Source organism: Carettochelys insculpta, chromosome 29 (genome assembly GCF_033958435.1).
Source record: "Carettochelys insculpta isolate YL-2023 chromosome 29, ASM3395843v1, whole genome shotgun sequence".
NCBI classification, from domain to species: Eukaryota; Metazoa; Chordata; order Testudines; family Carettochelyidae; genus Carettochelys; species Carettochelys insculpta.
In genome coordinates, this window is record NC_134165.1 from 748017 (window position 1) to 766340 (window position 18324).

The window sequence follows — 18324 nt, forward strand, 5'->3', positions numbered from 1 at the left end:
AGCCCCCGCCCAAGCCCCCCAGCCGGGTCGCTCCCACCTGAGCCCCTCGGGTCACCCGGGCCTGAGCCCCTGCAGCCCCTGCACCCCCACCTGAGCCCTTCGGGTCACCCACGCCCGAGCCCCCTCCTGAGCCCCTTGGGTCACCCGGTCCCGAGCCCCTGCAGCCCCCCCACCCCCGCTGCCGGGTCACCCCTGCCTGTGCCCCTTGGGTCACCCAGGCCCAAGCCCCCGCCTGAGCCCCCCCGCCGGGTCGCCCCCACCTGAGCGCCTCGGGTCAACCCTAACCCTAACCTCCCCCCCCACCCCCCGTCTAACAACCGCCAGCCCCCGGCTGGTACCTCCCCCCCGTCTAACAGCCACCGTAGCTGGATTCTTCTCCTCCAAGCCTGCTCCAATTTGCACTTTCCTAGACCTCAGAGGGCTTCCCTCAAGCTGCTCCATGGGGTGGTTTCTTGTTAACCCTTCCTGGCTCACGGCTGCTTTGTTCCACCACCTCCAACTTCTGGTCCCACTCGGCATGGGGAGTGGAGTCCAATAGCAACGCACCTGTTCTCCAGTGCCTGGAGAGGGGAGGTGACCTTCCCTCCCCTGCCTTGACAGCGATTGGCTGTTCAGCTCCTCATCCTCTGACCCTGAGCCTCACTCCCTTCACTTCCAACAGCAGCCTGGACCAGCGCTGCGCTCCCAGGGAGCTGGTCATCCCAGGCACCCGGTCGTTCCAGGGCTGCTCAAATTCCATTTCCTCTTTCCCTGGGCCCCCTCCCAACTCCTCAGAACCCTTTACACCGCCTGCTCCGGACCCATCCAGAGCACAGCCAGGAGTTTCACACTCAGGCAAGCCCTGGCCACCTGGAACTGAGACAAACCTCTCCACAGAGAGAGGGCCGGCTCCTACAGACAAGCACCTTCCCCCATCACTCTCCTGCGCCTCACTCCCATCTCCTGCGGGCACCAGAGATGCTTTGAGAAAACTTCCAGGAGAATCCCCTTTCTTCGGGACTTCCCTAGCCAACAGCTCACCCTCCTCTGGTTCCACAGGGGCGCTGCTCCCTTGAGCCACAACCAGCTCCTGCCGGGTTTCAGCTGCAGGCAGAATCACCTCTGCCCCTCAGGCAGATTTCCCCACAACAGCTAGTACCACTCGACAAAAGGTCAGCATCACTTTCCTCCCCTTTGCCACAAGCTTCCCCATTGCCAACATGCAGCATACCTACCGGGTCGCCCTGCATCACCTGTGCCCCGGCCAGACAGAGGCCTCTCACCCCCTCCCAGCAACCCTCAGCATCACGCAAAGAACAAGCACCAGAAGCGTCTGGTCTCTGGGATTCCCTGCTGATACTACCTGGATCAGACCGAGTTAAAGCTGCAGCCTTCCTGGAACACAGAACTAGGCCCACTTCCCATCTGGGCTTCAGCTGCACTCAGACCCAACTCTGGGATCTTGGCACCAGCTCAAGCGCCCACAGGCTCAGACAAAGGACTCACTTCCCTAGGAAGAGAAGCACCTTTCCGCACAGAGAACTAGCTTTCTCAGAGGCACCTTTTTCAAATGCAGGTGCAAACAAAGGCTCCGTTTCCAGGAATGCTGCTGCTTTTCAAGGCAGGTAGCCACTGGGAGACTCTCCTTTGGCCCACCCCACATTGCTGATTTCAGACACACACCTAGAAGATAAGGCAGCTTCTTTCTCAGGCAACTTGCCGCTCCCAGTGGACAAGCTGCTTCCCTGCACAGAGACACAGGCACCTTCCTCAGACAGGCCCGTCCTTATTCTTAGCAGCCAAACTGATTCGCTGCACAGGCAATGGCTGATCACTTTGTGCTGTTTTAAACAAATCACCTTTCTCTGGCCTCTGCCCAAAGACACCGTTCACTGGTAATTTCCTGCCTCTAGCAGCCAATAGGTTGGAATCACTTCATCCCTACCCTGAAACTTCTCCTTAACACAAATCTCAATCTTCTTCTCAGGTAGGGTTTTTAACCTGATTCTTAACTTCCACGCGTGTCAAAGCAACCGCCTGTGATGCGGTTCAGGGGTCTCCCTGCACTGCACCCCGTCCGCTGGCAGGAGTGACTCTCACTCAGCAGGTACAACAGGAGGTTTATTAGGCAACAGATGCCCAGTTTCTCACAGAAGCATCAGTACAGCAGTCAGAGACAGTCCTTCCAACCCGTCCTGGGGAGAAGACCCCAAGGGGTGCCCCTCTGGGGTGTAGCTTTCCCCTTCTCAGGCTGGCTGCCTTCCAGCTCTCTCTTCCCCTCGCCTCTAACTCCCGCCCCCGATTCAAAAACCCAGCTCGGCTCCTCCCTCCTCTTTGTTCAGGGCAGAGGTGTTACCTGCCAGTTGTAGCCCCAGGGTCATCCTTAGCCACTGGGAGCTGCTCTGCTTGTCTCTCACATCCAGCCTGACTCACACATGCACCCCCGCCCACTCCATCACACCGCCTCCTGCTCCCTGCCCCTCTCTTGTCTCTGGTGTAATTCCAGGCTCCCTTCTAAGGGCTTAGACTCACCTGCAGAGACTGCAGCCCTGGTTTTCTGCCTTGACACACAGCTGACTTTTCCAGGCACCAGTTCACAGAAACTTCCCCCTTGGCCATTGCAGTGCAGGTTAGTCACAGCAAATGGCTCAGAGCTACACACGTCCCCTGTTACATGCAGGCAGTACAGATACAGAATCCTCTTCTTTTCCCAGTCGGCTTTCTCAAACATTTCCTTTAAATGCAGATGACGTTCCAACTCCTGCTCATCTTCTATCATGACCACATCTGCGGAGCTCACAGCATCAGGTGAGGTTTGCACTGTCCCAGGCTGGCCCCTTCCCAGCTCTAACCTGTCTGCACAACACCACTGCTGCACCAACGTTCCCCTTCTGAGGCTCCCTCACCGGAGGAGCGATTTCTTTCCCAGCACATCGCTTCCAGGAACCACCTTTCCAGCCTCTCACACTGTTGTGAATCCGTTGCAACCGCACTTTAACCAAAACTCGCTCAAACCCCAAAATTCAAATTTAGAACAGTGCGGGGTCGGAGTCCCCAGCTCAGCTGACCAGGTTCTGTGGGTCCTGCTGACTGTGCCACTGAGCTGGGAGAAGGTCTTCTGGGCAGAGCTAGAGAAATCAATCCAGGGTACTTTTACTCAAAATCCAGGCTACTCACAGCCCCCAGCTGGGAATTCCTCCTGACTAAGGCAAATCCAGCCAGCTACCGCAGCCCCCGGCCAGCCAGAAGCCACACAAGCAAGCCCACAGGCTGCCCAGCTGCTCCACCAGCCAGGTGAGCAGTTACTAAACCTGTTTCACCCAACACCACGCAGATTCTTCTGGGCCTCAAAGGGCCCAGCCCCACTTCCTGGTCAATATATACTTGGATCTTACCCAAAACAACACACTCGCCAATCCTTAAGATCTAGGTATCTAAAGATGTATTCACAAAAAAGAGACCAGGGTTAGAGAGAAGCACTGTCAAAGCAATAAGAACATAAGAACATAAGAACATAAGAACGGCCATACTGGGTCAGACCAAAGGTCCATCAAGCCCAGTATCCCATCTGCCGACGGTGGCCAATGCCAGGTGCCCCAGAGAAGGAGAACAGAAGACAAGTGATTTATCTCCTGCCATCCATCTCCTGCCCTTGTTCTGAAGGCTAGGGCACCATACTTTATCCCTGGCTAATAGCCATTTATGGACCTGACCTGCAAAAATTTATCAAGCTCTTTTTTAAACCCTAATAGAGTCCTGGCCTTCACAGCCTCCTCGGGCAAGGAGTTCCACAGGTTGACTGTGCGCTGTGTGAAGAAAAATTTCCTTTTATTAGTTTTGAACCTACTACCCATCAATTTCATTTGGTGTCCCCTAGTTCTTGTATTATGGGAAAAGGTAAATAATTTTTCTATATTCACTTTCTCCACACCATTCATGATTTTATATCCCTCTATCATATCGCCCCTCAATCGCCTCTTTTCCAAACTGAAAAGTCCCAGTCTCTCTAGCCTCTCCCCATATGGGACCCTTTCCAAGCCCCTAATCATCTTAGTCGCCCTTTTCTGAACCTTTTCTAATGCCAATATATCTTTTTTGAGGTGAGGAGACCACATCTGCACGCAGTACTCGAGATGTGGGCGTACCATAGTTTTATATAGGGGAAGTATGATATCTTTTGTCTTATTATCGATCCCTTTTTTAATAATTCCTAACATCCTATTTGCCTTACTAACTGCCGCTGCACACTGCGTGGATGTCTTCAGAGAACTATCCACTATAACTCCAAGATCCCTTTCCTGATCTGTCGTAGCTAAATTTGACCCCATCATGTAGTACGTGTAATTTGGGTTATTTTTTCCAACATGCATTACCTTACACTTACCCACATTACATTTCAATACTTTGCGTACATCAGTCACCGCTGCTGGTGCAGGCCAGCGAGCTTATCTGCTGATTCGTGAAGGTCTCTGAAAGTTCCTTTGAGGTTACATAGTTTCAGCTACTGGAGCATTGTAGCTCCAGCCCACTGGGATCCACACGCTGGGACATGGACCCTTGGAGACCAAACGACAAAAGAGCCAAGCTGGGCACTGCTAAGCCCACAACACGCGTTTTGTTCAAGGACAAAGCCCTTTCTTCTTCCCATCAGGCCCTTGCAGGTCAGACGTCACCTGACCCAGGCGAGCCGCTGTGGCAAAATGCCATTGGTGGCTGGTTTGGCCAGCACATCCCAGCCATTTACCTGGCAGGTGGAATCTATGGCTGGGCATCTCGCTGCAGTTCACTTGCTCACCCAGGTCCCCGACCAGTGGGCTGCACTCCACTGACAGGCCCCAAGCCTCTGGGATGTGGATTTGACCTCTAAGCACCTGGTTTCCACCCCGTTGTTCAGCCCAATGTCCCTGCTGGGGCTGAGCTCACACCTCCTGCTGTGAAATGCAGCACTGAAACCTGTTCTACAGCTACAGAGCGAAAGGCCATAACTTTACTTACAGACGTCACCGGCTTTGCCTGCAGAAGTGGGTCTGTCCCATGAAGGCTCATCACCTAATACAGCAACGAAGGGTCCTGTGGCACCTTATAGACTAACAGAAAAGTTTAGAGCATGAGCTTTCGTGAGTTAACTCACTTCTTCAGATGCTGGTCCTGGAAATCTGCAAGGCCAGGTATAAATAGACCAGAGTAAGGCTGGGGATAACGAGGTTAGCTCAGTCAGGCAGGCTGAGTTGTATTGTCATCAGTAGATCTGGAGGTGTGAACTCCAAGAGAGGGGAAGCTGCTTTTGTATTTAGCCAGCCATTCACAGTCTTTGTTTAATCCTGAGCTGAGGGTATTAAATTTGCAGATGAATTGTAGCTCAGCAATTTCTCTTTGGAGTCTGTTCTTGAAATTTCTTTGCTGCAGGATAGCTACTTTTAAATCTGCTACTGTGTGTCCTGGGAGATTGAAGTGCTCTCCTATGGGTTTTTGTATATTGCCATTTCTGATGTCTGATTTGTGTGCATTTATTCTTTTACGTACACTAATACACTGTCTCGTTCGTCTCTACAGTGCGGCTGCACTGCTCTTTTGTTCTGCTAGTATATAGACTAGCCCGCTCCCGCGCGGTTACTCTCTTACCTACAGATGTGATACAGACACACAAGTGGCATACACAGATTCAGGGCACCATCAGCTTTCATTAGACACCTCACCTGCCCCAACCCCAGCACCTGGCCTGACAGGGCCCTGATCTCGGCCGGGGCCTGGGCAGTGCCCGGCCCAACGGGGCCCTGATCTCAGCCAGGGTTTGGGCAGCACCTGGCCCAACGGGGCCCTGATCTCGGCCGGGGTTTGGGCGGAGCCTGGCACAACGGGGCCCCGATCTCAGCCGGGGTCTGGGCGGCGCCTGGCCCGAGGGGGCCCCGATCTCTGCGGGGGTCTGGGCAGTGCCTGGCACGACGGGGCCCCGATCTCAGCCGGGGTCTGGGCAGCGCCTGGCCCGAGGGGGGCTCTGATCTCCGCCGGGGTTTGGGCGGAGCCTGGCACAAGGGGCCCTGATCTCCGCCGGGGTTTGGGCGGCGCCTGGCCCGAGGGGGGCTCTGATCTCCGCCGGGGTCTGGGCGGCGCCTGGCCCGAGGGGGGCTCTGATCTCCGCCGGGGTCTGGGCGGCGCCTGGCCCGAGGGGAGCTCTGATCTCCGCCAGGGTTTGGGCAGAGCCTGGCACGACGGGGCCCTGATCTCAGCCGGGGTCTGGGCGGCGCCTGACAAGATCAGGGCCTCTGGCAGCTGCAAGGGAACTCGGGGAGCGCTGGAGCGCCCCGGGCTGTGGGGAGGTGCTGAGGGAGGAGCGAGGCCCCTCCCCGCCCTGGCTGCCCCAGGGGTCCCAGCCCCCCAGGGGGTGCGAGCAGAGCCAGGCCGGGGTCCCGAGTTCAGCCCCGGGCGGCCGAGCCGGGGGAGCGGCTGGAACTCCGGGCTCTGCCCCGGGACCGGCCGTGAGGCGGCGCTCGGGACTGGGACCGGCCGCGCTGCGCTGCGCCCCGGGGAGGAGCCGCCTCCGAGCGAAAGCGAAAGCGGCCGAGCCGGGCCGGGCCATGGAGAGCCGGGGGGCGGCGGTGGAGGTACCGCGGGGGGCGCACGGGGGTCTGGGGCCGCGCCAGGCGGGTAGAGTGTGGGGGTGCCGGGGGGCAGGGGTTTGTGCAGGGGGGCGGGGGGAACGTGGGGGGGGTGCGGTGCCGGGGGGCAGGGGTTTGTGCAGGGGGGCGGGGGAAACGTGGGGGGTGCGGTGCCGGGGGGCAGGGGTTTGGGCGGGGGGAAACGGGGGGGGTGCGGTGCCGGAGGGCAGGGGTTTGTGCGGGGGGGCGGGGGGAACGTGGGGGATGCGGTGCCGGGGGGCAGGGGTTTGTGCGGGGGGGTGGGGGGAAAGTGGGGGGGTGCGGTGCCGGGGGGCAGGAGTTTGTGCAGGGGGACAGGGGGAACGTGGGGGGTGCGGTGCTGGGGGGCAGGGGTTTGTGCAGGGGGGCAGGGGGAACGTGGGGGGTGCGGTGCCGGGGGGCAGGGGTTTGTGCGGGGGGCGGGGGGGAACGTGGGGGGGGCGGTGCCGGGGGGCAGGGGTTTGTGCAGGGGGGGCGGGGGGAGCATAGAGGGTGGGGGTGCGGTGCTGGGGGGTAGGGGTTTGTGCAGGGGGGCGGGGGGAGCATAGGGGGTGGGGGTGCGGTGCCGGGGGGGCAGGGGTTTGTGCAGGGGGGCGGGGGCTGCCCCAGGAGGGCAGAGGGTGGTGGGTGCTGGTGTGGGGTTTTCACAGGGGAGCCAGGGGACCAGCACTTGGATGTGGGGTGTGGCTGCCCCACTTGTGGGGGCTGGTGGGGCCAGGGGATGCAGTACCCTGCTTTGTGCCCTGCTGCCCCCAGAGCCTCTGCCAGGCCTAGAGCAGCCAGGGCCTCCTACCTGCAGGTGGGACGTGGGTGGGCAGACGGGCTGGACAACCAGTGCCAGGGGGCTCAGGGCACTTTGGTCTCCTCTCCCTGGGCCCTTTGTGCCAGGCCTGACTCTGACTGCCTGGGGGGGACAGCACTGCCCAAGAGCCTTGGCCTCGTGTGCCCGCTCAGCCACATCTCTGGCCACCTGAGGCCCTTGGGGACACGAGCCCTGTGTGGGGCACCAGGGACCCCGGGCATGGGGCTTCGAGGGGGTCCCCAGCTGGAGCACAGCCTGCTCCCCAGAGCAGTCCGAGGCAGGGCGGAGCTAGGAGCCCCCCCGGGTCTGGCTCCCGGCATGGGATGCCCAGCTGCCCAAGTCTGATACCAGCCGGCTGTTTGCACAAAGTCCTCCCATCAAAGCAAAAAGCAGGCGAGTAGCACTTCAAAGACTAGCAAGATAGTTTAGTAGGTGAGTTTTTGTGGGACAGACCCGCTTCTTCAGACCAACTTTATGGGCTGAAGAAGTGGGTCTGTCCCACGAAAGCTCATCACCTAATAAACTATTTTGCTAGTCTTTGAAGTGCTACTCGACTGCTTTTTGTTTTGATAGTGAATAGACTAGCGCAGCTCCCTCTCTGTTACTATTCAACAAGTCCTCCAATGTTTGCACAAGTCCCCACCCCCCATGCTTGCACAAGGCCCTGGTTCCTGGCGGGCACAAGCAGCCACAGGACTGGTGCTGCAGGGCACAGGGATGTGGACTCTGCTCGCCGCCGCCTGGCACTGGCCCCGTGATGGCACGGCTGGCGGGGCCGATGGCAGTGAGTGCGTAGCCGTGACATGCAGCGGCTCTGCCCAAGCAGGGGCACGTGAGCAGACGGCAGCAGGACGTCCGGGGCTGTGGGCAGTGGCACCTGGCCCCAGGGATCCAGCAGCAAAAAGAGGAACTGGGGGTGATGATGGAGGCAAGTTAGTCCCCCTGCCCTGCCCCCATGGCTGCTCTGGCCCCGCCCGCGCTGGGGCCAGGTGGGCGAGGCGGGAGGCCCAGAGCACAGCCAGCTCCCCACAGCCCTGCCCCCATCTGCAGCTCACCCGTCCCCTGTGCTGGGGACAAGCCAATGGGCCACGTGCCCCTGGGAGAGACCCTACAAAAATAACCCACCCTGGGCACTGCCTGGGGCAGGGGAGGTGTGGGGGAGGGAGAACAATGGGGAGCCAGCAGCCCCCAGGCTTGTCCGGCTGCCCCAGGGCTGAGACATGGGTCTGTGCAGTGTCACCTGGATGGCTGGTGCCCCTGGTCTGGAGCAGGGAAGGAGAGCCCAGGCAGGGCTGGCTGCGAGGGGCCAAGCCCAAAGGGACTCTGGGGACAGGCTGCAGCTAGGAGGCAAGTGGCTGGGCCCTTGTGGGGAGCGGGACGGCCTGTGCCTGGCGGGTGGGAGGTGGGAGAGGGCCTGTGCCCGGCAGGTGGGAGAGGGGAGAGGGTCTGTGCCTGGCGGGTAGGAGGTGAGAGAGGGTCTGTGCCCGGCGGGTGGGAGGTGAGAGAGGGTCTGTGCCTGGTGGGTGGGAGAGGGGAGAGGGTCTGTGCCCGGCGGGTGGGAGGTGAGAGAGGGTCTGTGCCTGGCGGGTGGGAGAGGGGAGAGGGTCTGTGCCTGGCGGGTGGGAGGTGGGAGAGGGTCTGTGCCTGGCGGGTAGGAGAGGGTCTGTGCCTGGGGGGGTAGGAGACAGCCTGTGCCAGGCGGGTGGGAGAGGGGAGAGGGTCTGTGTCTGGCGGGTGGGAGGTGAGAGAGGGTCTGTGCCTGGCGGGTGGGAGAGGGGAGAGGGTCTGTGCCCGGCGGGTGGGAGGTGAGAGAGGGTCTGTGCCTGGCGGGTGGGAGAGGGGAGAGGGTCTGTGCCTGGTGGGTGGGAGGTGAGAGAGGGTCTGTGCCCGGCGGGTGGGAGAGCGGAGAGGGTCTGTGCCTGGGGGGGTAGGAGACGGCCTGTGCCAGGCGGGTGGGAGAGGGGAGAGGGTCTGTGCCCAGCAGATGTGAGAGGGTCTGTGCCCGGCGGGTAGGAGAGGGGCTGTGCCCGGCTGGTAGGAGGGCGGGAGAGGGTCTGTACCTGACAGGTAGGAGAGGGTCTGCGCCCGGCAGGTGGGAGGTGGGAGAGGGGCTGTGCCCAGCGGGTAGGAGAGGGGAGAGGGTCTGTGCCCGGCGGGTAGGAGAGGGGAGAGGGTCTGTGCCCGGCGGGTAGGAGAGGGTCTGTGCCCAGCAGGTAGGACAGGGGAGAGGGTCTGTGCCTGGCGCGTAGGAGAGGGTCTGTGCCCGGCGGGTAGGAGAGGGGAGAGGGGCTGTGCCTGGCGGGTGGGAGGTGGGAGAGGGTCTGTACCTGATGGGTAGGAGAGGGTCTGTGCCTGGCAGGTAGGAGAGGGGAGAGGGCTGTGCCCGGCGGGTAGGAGAGGGGAGAGGGCCTGTGCCCGGCGGGTAGGAGAGGGGAGAGGGCTGTGCCCGGCGGGTAGGAGAGGGTCTGTGCCCGGCAGGCAGGAGAGGGGAGAGGGCTGTGCCCGGCGGGTAGGAGAGGGGAGAGGGGCTGTGCCCAGCAGGTTGGAGAGGGGAGAGGGCCTGTGCCCGGCGGGTAGGAGAGGGGAGAGGGCCTGTGCCCGGTGGGTAGGAGAGGGGAGAGGGGCTGTGCCCAGCAGGTTGGAGAGAGGAGAGGGCCTGTGCCCAGCGGGTAGGAGAGGGGAGAGGGCCTGTGCCCGGCGGGTAGGAGAGGGTCTGTGCCCGGCGGGTAGGAGAGGGGAGAGGGTCTGTGCCCGGGTGGGTAGGAGAGGGTCTGTGCCCGGGGGGGGTAGGAGAGGGTCTGTGCCTGGCGGGTAGGAGAGGGGAGAGGGTCTGTGCCCGGGGGGGGGTAGGAGAGGGTCTGTGCCTGGGCGGGTAGGAGAGGGCCTGTGCCTGGCGGGTAGGAGAGGGGAGAGGGGCTGTGCCCGGCGGGTAGGAGAGGGGAGAGGGTCTGTGCCCGGGTGGGTAGGAGAGGGTCTGTGCCCGGGGAGGGTAGGAGAGGGGCTGTGCCCAGCGGGTAGGAGAGGGTCTGTGCCCGGCGGGTAGGAGAGGGGAGAGGGTCTGTGCCCGGGGGCGGGTAGGAGAGGGTCTGTGCCCAGGGGGGTAGGAGAGGGCCTGTGCCCGGCGGGTAGGAGAGGGGAGAGGGCTGTGCCCGGCGGGTAGGAGAGGGTCTGTGCCCGGAGGGTAGGAGACGGGAGAGGGTCTGTGCCCGGGGGGGTAGGAGAGGGTCTGTGCCCAGGTGGGTAGGAGAGGGCCTGTGCCCGGCGGGTAGGAGAGGGGAGAGGGGCTGTGCCCGGCGGGTAGGAGAGAGGAGAGGGGCTGTGCCCGGGTGGGTAGGAGAGGGCCTGTGCCCCGGGGGGTAGGAGAGGGCCTGTGCCCGGCGGGTAGGAGAGGGGAGAGGGGCTGTTCCCAGCGGGTAGGAGAGGGGAGAGGGCTGTGCCCGGCGGGTAGGAGAGGGTCTGTGCCCGGAGGGTAGGAGACGGGAGAGGGTCTGTGCCCGGGGGGGTAGGAGAGGGCCTGTGCCCGGCGGGTAGGAGAGGGGAGAGGGCCTGTGCCCGGGGGGCTGGAGAGGGCCTGTGCCCGGTGGGGTAGGAGAGGGCCTGTGCCCGGTGGGTAGGAGAGGGGAGAGGGTCTGTGCCCGGGGGGGGTAGGAGAGGGGAGAGGGTCTGTGCCCGGGGGGGTAGGAGAGGGTCTGTGCCCGGGGGGGTAGGAGAGGGCCTGTGCCCGGCGGGTAGGAGAGGGCCTGTGCCCGGCGGGTAGGAGAGGGGAGAGGGGCTGTGCCTGGGTGGGTAGGAGAGGGGAGAGGGGCTGCGCCCGGGGGGGTAGGAGAGGGGCTGTGCCCGGGGGGGTAGGAGAGGGCTGTGCCCGGCGGGTAGGAGAGGGGAGAGGGGCTGTGCCTGGGGGGGGTAGGAGAGGGGAGAGGGTCTGTTCCCAGGGGGGTAGGAGAGGGGCTGTGCCCGGCGGGTAGGAGAGGGGAGAGGGGCTGTGCCCGGGGGGGTAGGAGAGGGCCTGTGCCCGGCGGGTAGGAGAGGGGAGAGGGCCTGTGCCTGGGTGGGTAGGAGAGGGGAGAGGGGCTGTGCCCAGCGGGTAGCAGAGGGGAGAGGGGCTGTGCCCGGGGGGGTAGGAGAGGGGAGAGGGCCTGTGCCCGGCGAGTAGGAGAGGGGAGAGGGTCTGTGCCCGGGTGGGTAGGAGAGGGTCTGTGCCCGGCGGGTAGGAGAGGGTGTGTGCCCGGCGGGTAGGAGATGGGAGAGGGTCTGTGCCCGGGGGGGTAGGAGAGGGGCTGTGCCCGGCGGGTAGGAGAGGGGAGAGGGGCTGTGCCCGGGGGGGGTAGGAGAGGGGCTGTGCCCGGCGGGTAGGAGAGGGGAGAGGGCCTGTGCCCGGCGGGTAGGAGAGGGGAGAGGGTCTGTGCCCGGCGGGTAGGAGAGGGGAGAGGGGCTGTGCCTGGGTGGGTAGGAGAGGGGAGAGGGGCTGTGCCTGGGGGGGTAGGAGAGGGGACAGGGTCTGTGCCCGGCGGGTGGGAGGTGAGAGAGGGTCTGTGCCCAGCGGGTGGGAGAGGGGAGAGGGGCTGTGCCCGGGGGGGTAGGAGAGGGGAGAGGGGCTGTGCCCGGGGGGGGGTAGGAGAGGGGAGAGGGGCTGTTCCCGGGTGGGTAGGAGAGGGGAGAGGGGCTGTGCCCGGGGGGGAGGAGAGGGGAGAGGGGCTGTGCCCGGGTGGGTAGGAGAGGGCCTGTGCCCGGCGGGTAGGAGAGGGGAGAGGGGCTGTGCCCGGCGGGTAGGAGAGGGGCTGTGCCCTGCGAGTAGGAGAGGGGAGAGGGTCTGTGCCCGGGTGGGTAGGAGAGGGTCTGTGCCCAGCGGGTAGGAGAGGGTCTGTGCCCGGCGGGTAGGAGACGAGAGAGGGTCTGTGCCCGGGGGGGTAGGAGAGGGCTGTGCCCAGCGGGTAGGAGAGGGTCTGTGCCCGGCGAGTAGGAGAGGGTCTGTGCCCGGGTGGGTAGGAGAGGGTCTGTGCCCGGCGGGTAGGAGACGGGAGAGGGTCTGTGCCCGGGGGGGTAGGAGAGGGGCTGTGCCCGGCGGGTAGGAGAGGGGAGAGGGGCTGTGCCCAGGGGGGTAGAAGAGGGCTGTGCCCGGCGGGTAGGAGAGGGGAGAGGGGCTGTGCCCGGGGGGGGTAGGAGAGGGGCTGTGCCCGGCGGGTAGGAGAGGGGAGAGGGTCTGTGCCCAGCGGGTAGGAGAGGGGAGAGGGGCTGTGCCTGGGTGGGTAGGAGAGGGGAGAGGGCCTGTGCCCGGAGGGGGTAGGAGAGGGTCTGTGCCCGGCGGGTAGGAGAGGGGAGAGGGCCTGTGCCCGGGGGGGGTAGGAGAGGGCCTGTGCCCGGGGTGGGTAGGAGAGGGTCTGTGCCCGGCGGGGTAGGAGAGGGTCTGTGCCCGGCGAGTAGGAGAGGGTCTGTGCCCGGGTGGGTAGGAGAGGGTCTGTGCCCGGCGGGTAGGAGACGGGAGAGGGTCTGTGCCCGGGGGGGTAGGAGAGGGCTGTGCCCAGCGGGTAGGAGAGGGTCTGTGCCCGGCGAGTAGGAGAGGGTCTGTGCCGGGTGGGTAGGAGAGGGTCTGTGCCCGGCGGGTAGGAGACGGGAGAGGGTCTGTGCCCGGGGGGGTAGGAGAGGGGCTGTGCCCGGCGGGTAGGAGAGGGGAGAGGGGCTGTGCCCGGGGGGGTAGAAGAGGGCTGTGCCCGGCGGGTAGGAGAGGGGAGAGGGGCTGTGCCCGGGGGGGGTAGGAGAGGGGCTGTGCCCGGCGGGTAGGAGAGGGGAGAGGGTCTGTGCCCGGCGGGTAGGAGAGGGGAGAGGGGCTGTGCCTGGGTGGGTAGGAGAGGGGAGAGGGCCTGTGCCCGGAGGGGGTAGGAGAGGGTCTGTGCCCGGCGGGTAGGAGAGGGGAGAGGGCCTGTGCCCGGGTGGGTAGGAGAGGGGAGAGGGCCTGTGCCCGGAGGGGGTAGGAGAGGGTCTGTGCCCGGCGGGTAGGAGACGGGAGAGGGTCTGTGCCCGGGGGGGTAGGAGAGGGCCTGTGCCCGGGCGGGTAGGAGAGGGGAGAGGGGCTGTGCCCGGGGGGGTAGAAGAGGGCTGTGCCCGGCGGGTAGGAGAGGGCCTGTGCCCGGCGGGTAGGAGAGGGGAGAGGGCCTGTGCCCGGAGGGGGTAGGAGAGGGCCTGTGCCCGGGTGGGTAGGAGAGGGCCTGTGCCCGGCGGGTAGGAGAGGGTCCGTGGGCAGGAGGTGGGCAGTGCCCGGCAGCGCTCAGGCGGCTCGTGCGCCCGGCAGCTGGAGAAGAGCGTTGCGACGGCTGCGGGAGAAGTTCTACGGGCAGGTGAGCGTGGAGGAGGCTGTGCTGCTCATGCAGAGGTACCACAACAACCACGCCATGGTCTGCAAGGTCCTCGTGCTCTGCAGGGAGCAGCTGGCTGGTGAGTTGGGGGCATGAGCTGGGCCAGGCCGGGGCAGGGAACCAGGGGGGGAGGGCAGGGAGCCAGCCCGGCGAGGCAGGGGGGGGGAGGGCAGGGAGCCAGCCCGGCGAGGCAGGGTGGGGGGGCAGGGAGCCAGCCCGGCGAGGCAGGGGGTAACCACTCTCTGTCCTGCCCTAGATGTGGAGCCTGAGGAGCGGGAGACCCTGGAGCGAGACCCAGTGGTGAAGGTAGCGCTTGTCCCACCATTGGGGTTTTGGGGCCCTGGGCCGCCTCGCAGACAGCGCCAGGCCCTGCCCCACTGGGTGGCCAGCCAGGCTGCCCTGGGGTGCATGCTCACAGCAGGAGAGGGGGGGTCTGCACCCAGGGGTGTGGGGCTGGGTCACCGGCAGGCCCTGCTGAGCCTCCCGGCCCTGCCTGCTCCTCTCCCTTCCCCATAGAGCGTGGTGCAGAAACTGAAGCAAGAAGAGGAGCAACAGAAACAGGTGAGCGTGTGTGTGTGTGTGTTGTCTGTCTGTCCATCTCCCTGGCTGAAGGGGAGGCACCGGCATGGCTGGGGGAAGGGGCTGTCCGGGCATTGGGGCCCAGCAACCGAGATGTGCTGCACACGTCTGGTAATTTGCATTTTATTTGTTTCTCTCCATGGCAGAAATCCAGCCTGGACTGTGAAAACGACAAAGACATTGAGGTGAGGGGGGGGCAAGATCCTGGCCGAGATCAGGGGCCCTGTCAGGCCAGGCGGTGCCCAGACCCCAGCTGAGATCAAGGTCCCGTCGTACCAGGCGCTGCGCAGACCCTCGGTTGAGATCAGGGCCCACCGTGCCAGGCACTGCCCCAGACCGCAGCCAAGCTCAGGGCCCCGTCAGGTGGGCGCTGCCCAGACCCCAGCTGAGATCAGGGCCCCCGTCGGGCCGGGCGCTGCCCAGACCCCGGCCGAGATCAGGGCCCCCGTCGGGCTGGGCGCTGCCCAGACCCCGGCCGAGATCAGGGCCCCGTCGGGCTAGGCGCCGCCCAGACCCCGGCCGAGATCAGGGCCCCGTCGGGCCGGGGCGCTGCCCAGACCCCGGCTGATATCAGGGCCCTGTTGGCTGGGCACTGCCCAGATCCCAGCCGAGATCAGGGCCCCGTCGGGCCAGGCGCTGCCCAGACCCCAGCCGAGATCAGGGCCCCGTCGGGCTGGGCGCTGCCCAGACCCCGGCTGAGATCAGGGCCCTGTTGGCTGGGCACTGCCCAGAACCCGGCCGAGATCAGGGCCCCATCGGGCCGGGCGCCGCCGAGATCCCGGCCGAGATCAGGGCCCTGTCAGGCCGGGCGCTGCCCAGATCCCGGCCAAGATCAGGGCCCCGTCGGGCCGGGCGCTGCCCAGATCCCGGCCGAGATCAGGGCCCCGTCGGGCCGGGGCGCTGCCCAGATCCCGGCCGAGATCAGGGCCCCGTCGGGCCGGGCGCTGCCCAGATCCCAGCTGAGATCAGGGCCCTGTCCAAGTCCCTGTGTGCACAGGTGGGTGCAAGGGGATGTGGTGCCCAAGGCAGGAGGGCGAACACGTGTCCCTGCCTCCCACAGGCCATCGCCAAGCAGCTGAGGGTGTTGCCCCTGACGGAGCGGAACCTGCGCATGTTCGACCACGCCAGCCGCAACCTCCTGCCCTGGGCCGAGCGCCAGTTTGCCTGCCAGCCCTGCGACCATGTCTGGTGGCGCCGTGTGCCCCAGAGGAAGCAGGTAGGGCAGAGGGGGGTGGCTGGCAGCAGGGGCAGGGAGGGGCCAGTGGCCGGCTGCTCACTCTCGCTGGTGCCCCCCGCAGGTGTCCCGGTGCCGCCAGTGTTGGAAGCGCTACGACCCGGTGCCCTACGACAGGATGTGGGGTGTGGCCGAGTTCCACTGCCCCTCTTGCAACCGCAGCTTCAGGTGAGACAGCAAACGGACAGCGAAGGAGATGGAGAATATCTCATTGCCCCTCTGGAAACCCCTTGGACGCCCACAGCTTGGAAGCGCGCGCGCAGAGCTGGTCACCTCCTCTGCAGACAGACACGCCGGCGTTAGAAGAGGGTCAGGAAAGCGGCAACTAGCCCAGTGAGGGGTTTGGAACAGGTCCCAGGTGAAGAGAGGTTAGAGCAGCCGGGACCTTTCAGCTGAGAGAAGAGGAGGCTAGGGGGATACGACAGACGGCTGTACACTGATGAGCGGTGCGGAGAAAGTGACCAAGGAGAACGTGTTGGCTTGTTCCCGTAATATCAGAACTAGAGGACACCAAATGAAATCAGCCACTTTAAAGCAAATAAAGGGAAGTTCTTTGCACAGCACAGTTAACCTGTGGAACTCCTCGCCAGAGGAGGCTGTGAAGGCCGAGACTAGAAGAGGGTTTAAAAAGAGCTAGATAGGTTCATGGAGGTTAGTCCATCAGTGGCCATGAGCCAGGCTGGCTAAGGAATGGTGTCCCCGGCCTCTGTCAGAGGCTGGAGATGGTCGGCAGGAGAGAGATCGCCTGATCGTTACCTATTGGGTTCACTCCCTCTGGGGCACCCGGCACTGGCCACGGGGGGGCAGACAGGACCTTTGCTCTGACCCAGTGTGGCCATTCTCATGTTCTTATGAGGAGTCTGGGGCCGCCCGCCCTGGGGCACCGGCAGGCTCCAGCCAGCAGCTGTGGGGGGTGGGACTCAACTTGGCTCTCTCCCCGACAGGGGCTCAGGACAGATGGGCATGGCCTCCCCCTGCTTCATGTGTGGCGCCCGCGTGCTGCCGAGCCGCATCCTCCCACCACGCCAGGGCATCGAGCCCCGCAGCCGCAACCCCCACTCCGACTGCTACAACCGCCGCGGTGAGGGGCCGGGGGCCAGGACACCTGGGTTCTTCCCCTGGCTTGGAGGGGAGGGGGGTGCAGTGGTTAGAGCAGGGGGCTGGGAGCCAGGACACCTGAGTTCTGGGAAGGGAGGTGGGAGTCAGGCTGGGGTCTAGTGGTTAGAGATAGGGGCTGGGACCCAGGACTCCTGGGCTGTATCCTCAGCTTCTGGAAGGCAGTGGGGTCTAGTGGTTGGGGGGCGGGGCTGGGCATCAGGACTCCTGGGTTCTATTCCAGGCTTTGCCACTACCTCAAGTTGTGATGGGGTTCAGGGGTCCCCCTGCACTGCACCCCGTCCGCTGGCAGGAGTGACTCTCACTCAGCAGGTACAACAGGAGGTTTATTAGGCAACAGATGCCCAGTTTCTCACAGAAGCGACAGCACAGCAGTCAGAGACAGTCCTTCCAGCCCGTCCTGGGGAGAAGACCCCGAGGGGTGCCCCTCTGGGGTGTAGCTTTCCCCCTCCTCAGGCTGGCTGCCTTCCAGCTCTCCCTTTTCCTAGCCTCTAACTCCCGCCCCCGATTCAAACCCAGCTCGGCTCCTCCCTCCTCTGTGCTCAGGGCAGAGGTGTTACCTGCCAGCCTAGGTTATAGCCCCAGGGTCATCCTTAGCCGCTGGGAGCTGCTCTGCCTGTCACACACACGTTCAGCCTGAGTCTCACACATGCACCCCCCCCCATCACACACACGTCCCTTCCCATCTCTCTGCCTCAGTTTCCGCATGATATCTCATAGGCAGAGCCCCAGGAGCCTCAGCTGCTGCCCATGTGACACTCTCCTCCCTCCCCCTGCAGAGCCCCATGTGCCTGGCACCCACTGCGTCCATCCCCGCAGCCGCACCAAGAACAGGCTGCCCAAGGTACTGTTTCCCAGCCCAGAGCACCAGAGCACTGGCTCCACCGTGGCCACCTGCCTGAGCCAGGGCAGCCTGGCACTGTACGACCTGGACGAGCTCATCCTGGAAGACCTGGCTGAGAATGAAGACCCTGGGGACTAGCGCCCCCGCTGGCCCCCCATGCCCAGGGACCTGCTGGCACCTTATCCTCTGCTCAGCTCTTCCAGCCCCACCAGCCCTGGCCAACCCACTCAGGCGCTGCTGGGTCCCAGGTCTGGCACTGGGGCTTTGCCGCCTTACTTTATTCCACGTGAGTTGCAGGGCGCCAGGGCCCCGCCTGCTCCCATGGGGAGGGCACTGGGGGCTGGAGTTTGGGTCCAATTTGGGTTGTTTTGTATCTTTCTATTTTCAGCCCGTTGGGGCTGGCGGAAGCCCCTGGCTTACCGCCCTGACCAAAGCCGAGAGCTGAGCAGGGCTAAGCCGGCTGCCTCCGGACCAAGCCACGGCCAGCGTGGGGCCGACGTTCCTGCAGCCCTGCCCTCGCCCCTTCCTGTGGCTGGCCCAGCTGAGCCAGCCAGCCTGTCCTCCGTCTGTCCATCTGCTGCTGGGCAGCTGGTGAAGCTCTAACCCTAGAGGGGCTCCCAGCCGCAGGGTCCCTTCGCAGCCGCCTTTGCAAAGCAGACTGACAATAAAGATAATTTGGCACAGACGGGGCCCAGGTGTGGGGGTGGAGCGGGGAGCTGGAGAGCCGTGGTTCTGGGCGCTGCAAGGTGGGAAGCTGGGTGGCAGAGGGAGCTCCCCCCACTGGG

At 64.3% G+C, this 18324-nt stretch overlaps 1 protein-coding gene across 1 annotated transcript; it reads left to right on the forward strand.

Moving 5' to 3' along the window:
- The first annotated feature begins 13635 nt into the window (after positions 1-13635).
- SHFL (shiftless antiviral inhibitor of ribosomal frameshifting) lies at positions 13636-18224 on the forward strand. Its single transcript, XM_074979975.1, has 8 exons — positions 13636-13845; positions 14023-14072; positions 14283-14327; positions 14492-14530; positions 15406-15561; positions 15644-15747; positions 16524-16660; positions 17475-18224. Exons 1-8 carry the CDS (start codon positions 13776-13778, stop codon positions 17675-17677), a joined length of 804 nt encoding a protein of 267 aa, XP_074836076.1. The 5' UTR covers positions 13636-13775; the 3' UTR covers positions 17678-18224.
- The last annotated feature ends 100 nt before the right edge of the window (positions 18225-18324 follow it).

Bases quoted from the DNA above. Each gene is read 5' to 3' on its own strand.
- SHFL (XM_074979975.1), top strand. From the start codon at position 13,776: ATGCAGAGGTACCACAACAACCACGCCATGGTCTGCAAGGTCCTCGTG. The intron at 15,562-15,643 runs GTAGGGCAGAGG...TGCCCCCCGCAG, and splicing joins GTGTGCCCCAGAGGAAGCAG to GTGTCCCGGTGCCGCCAGTG. The intron at 16,661-17,474 runs GTGAGGGGCCGG...CTCCCCCTGCAG, and splicing joins CGACTGCTACAACCGCCGCG to AGCCCCATGTGCCTGGCACC.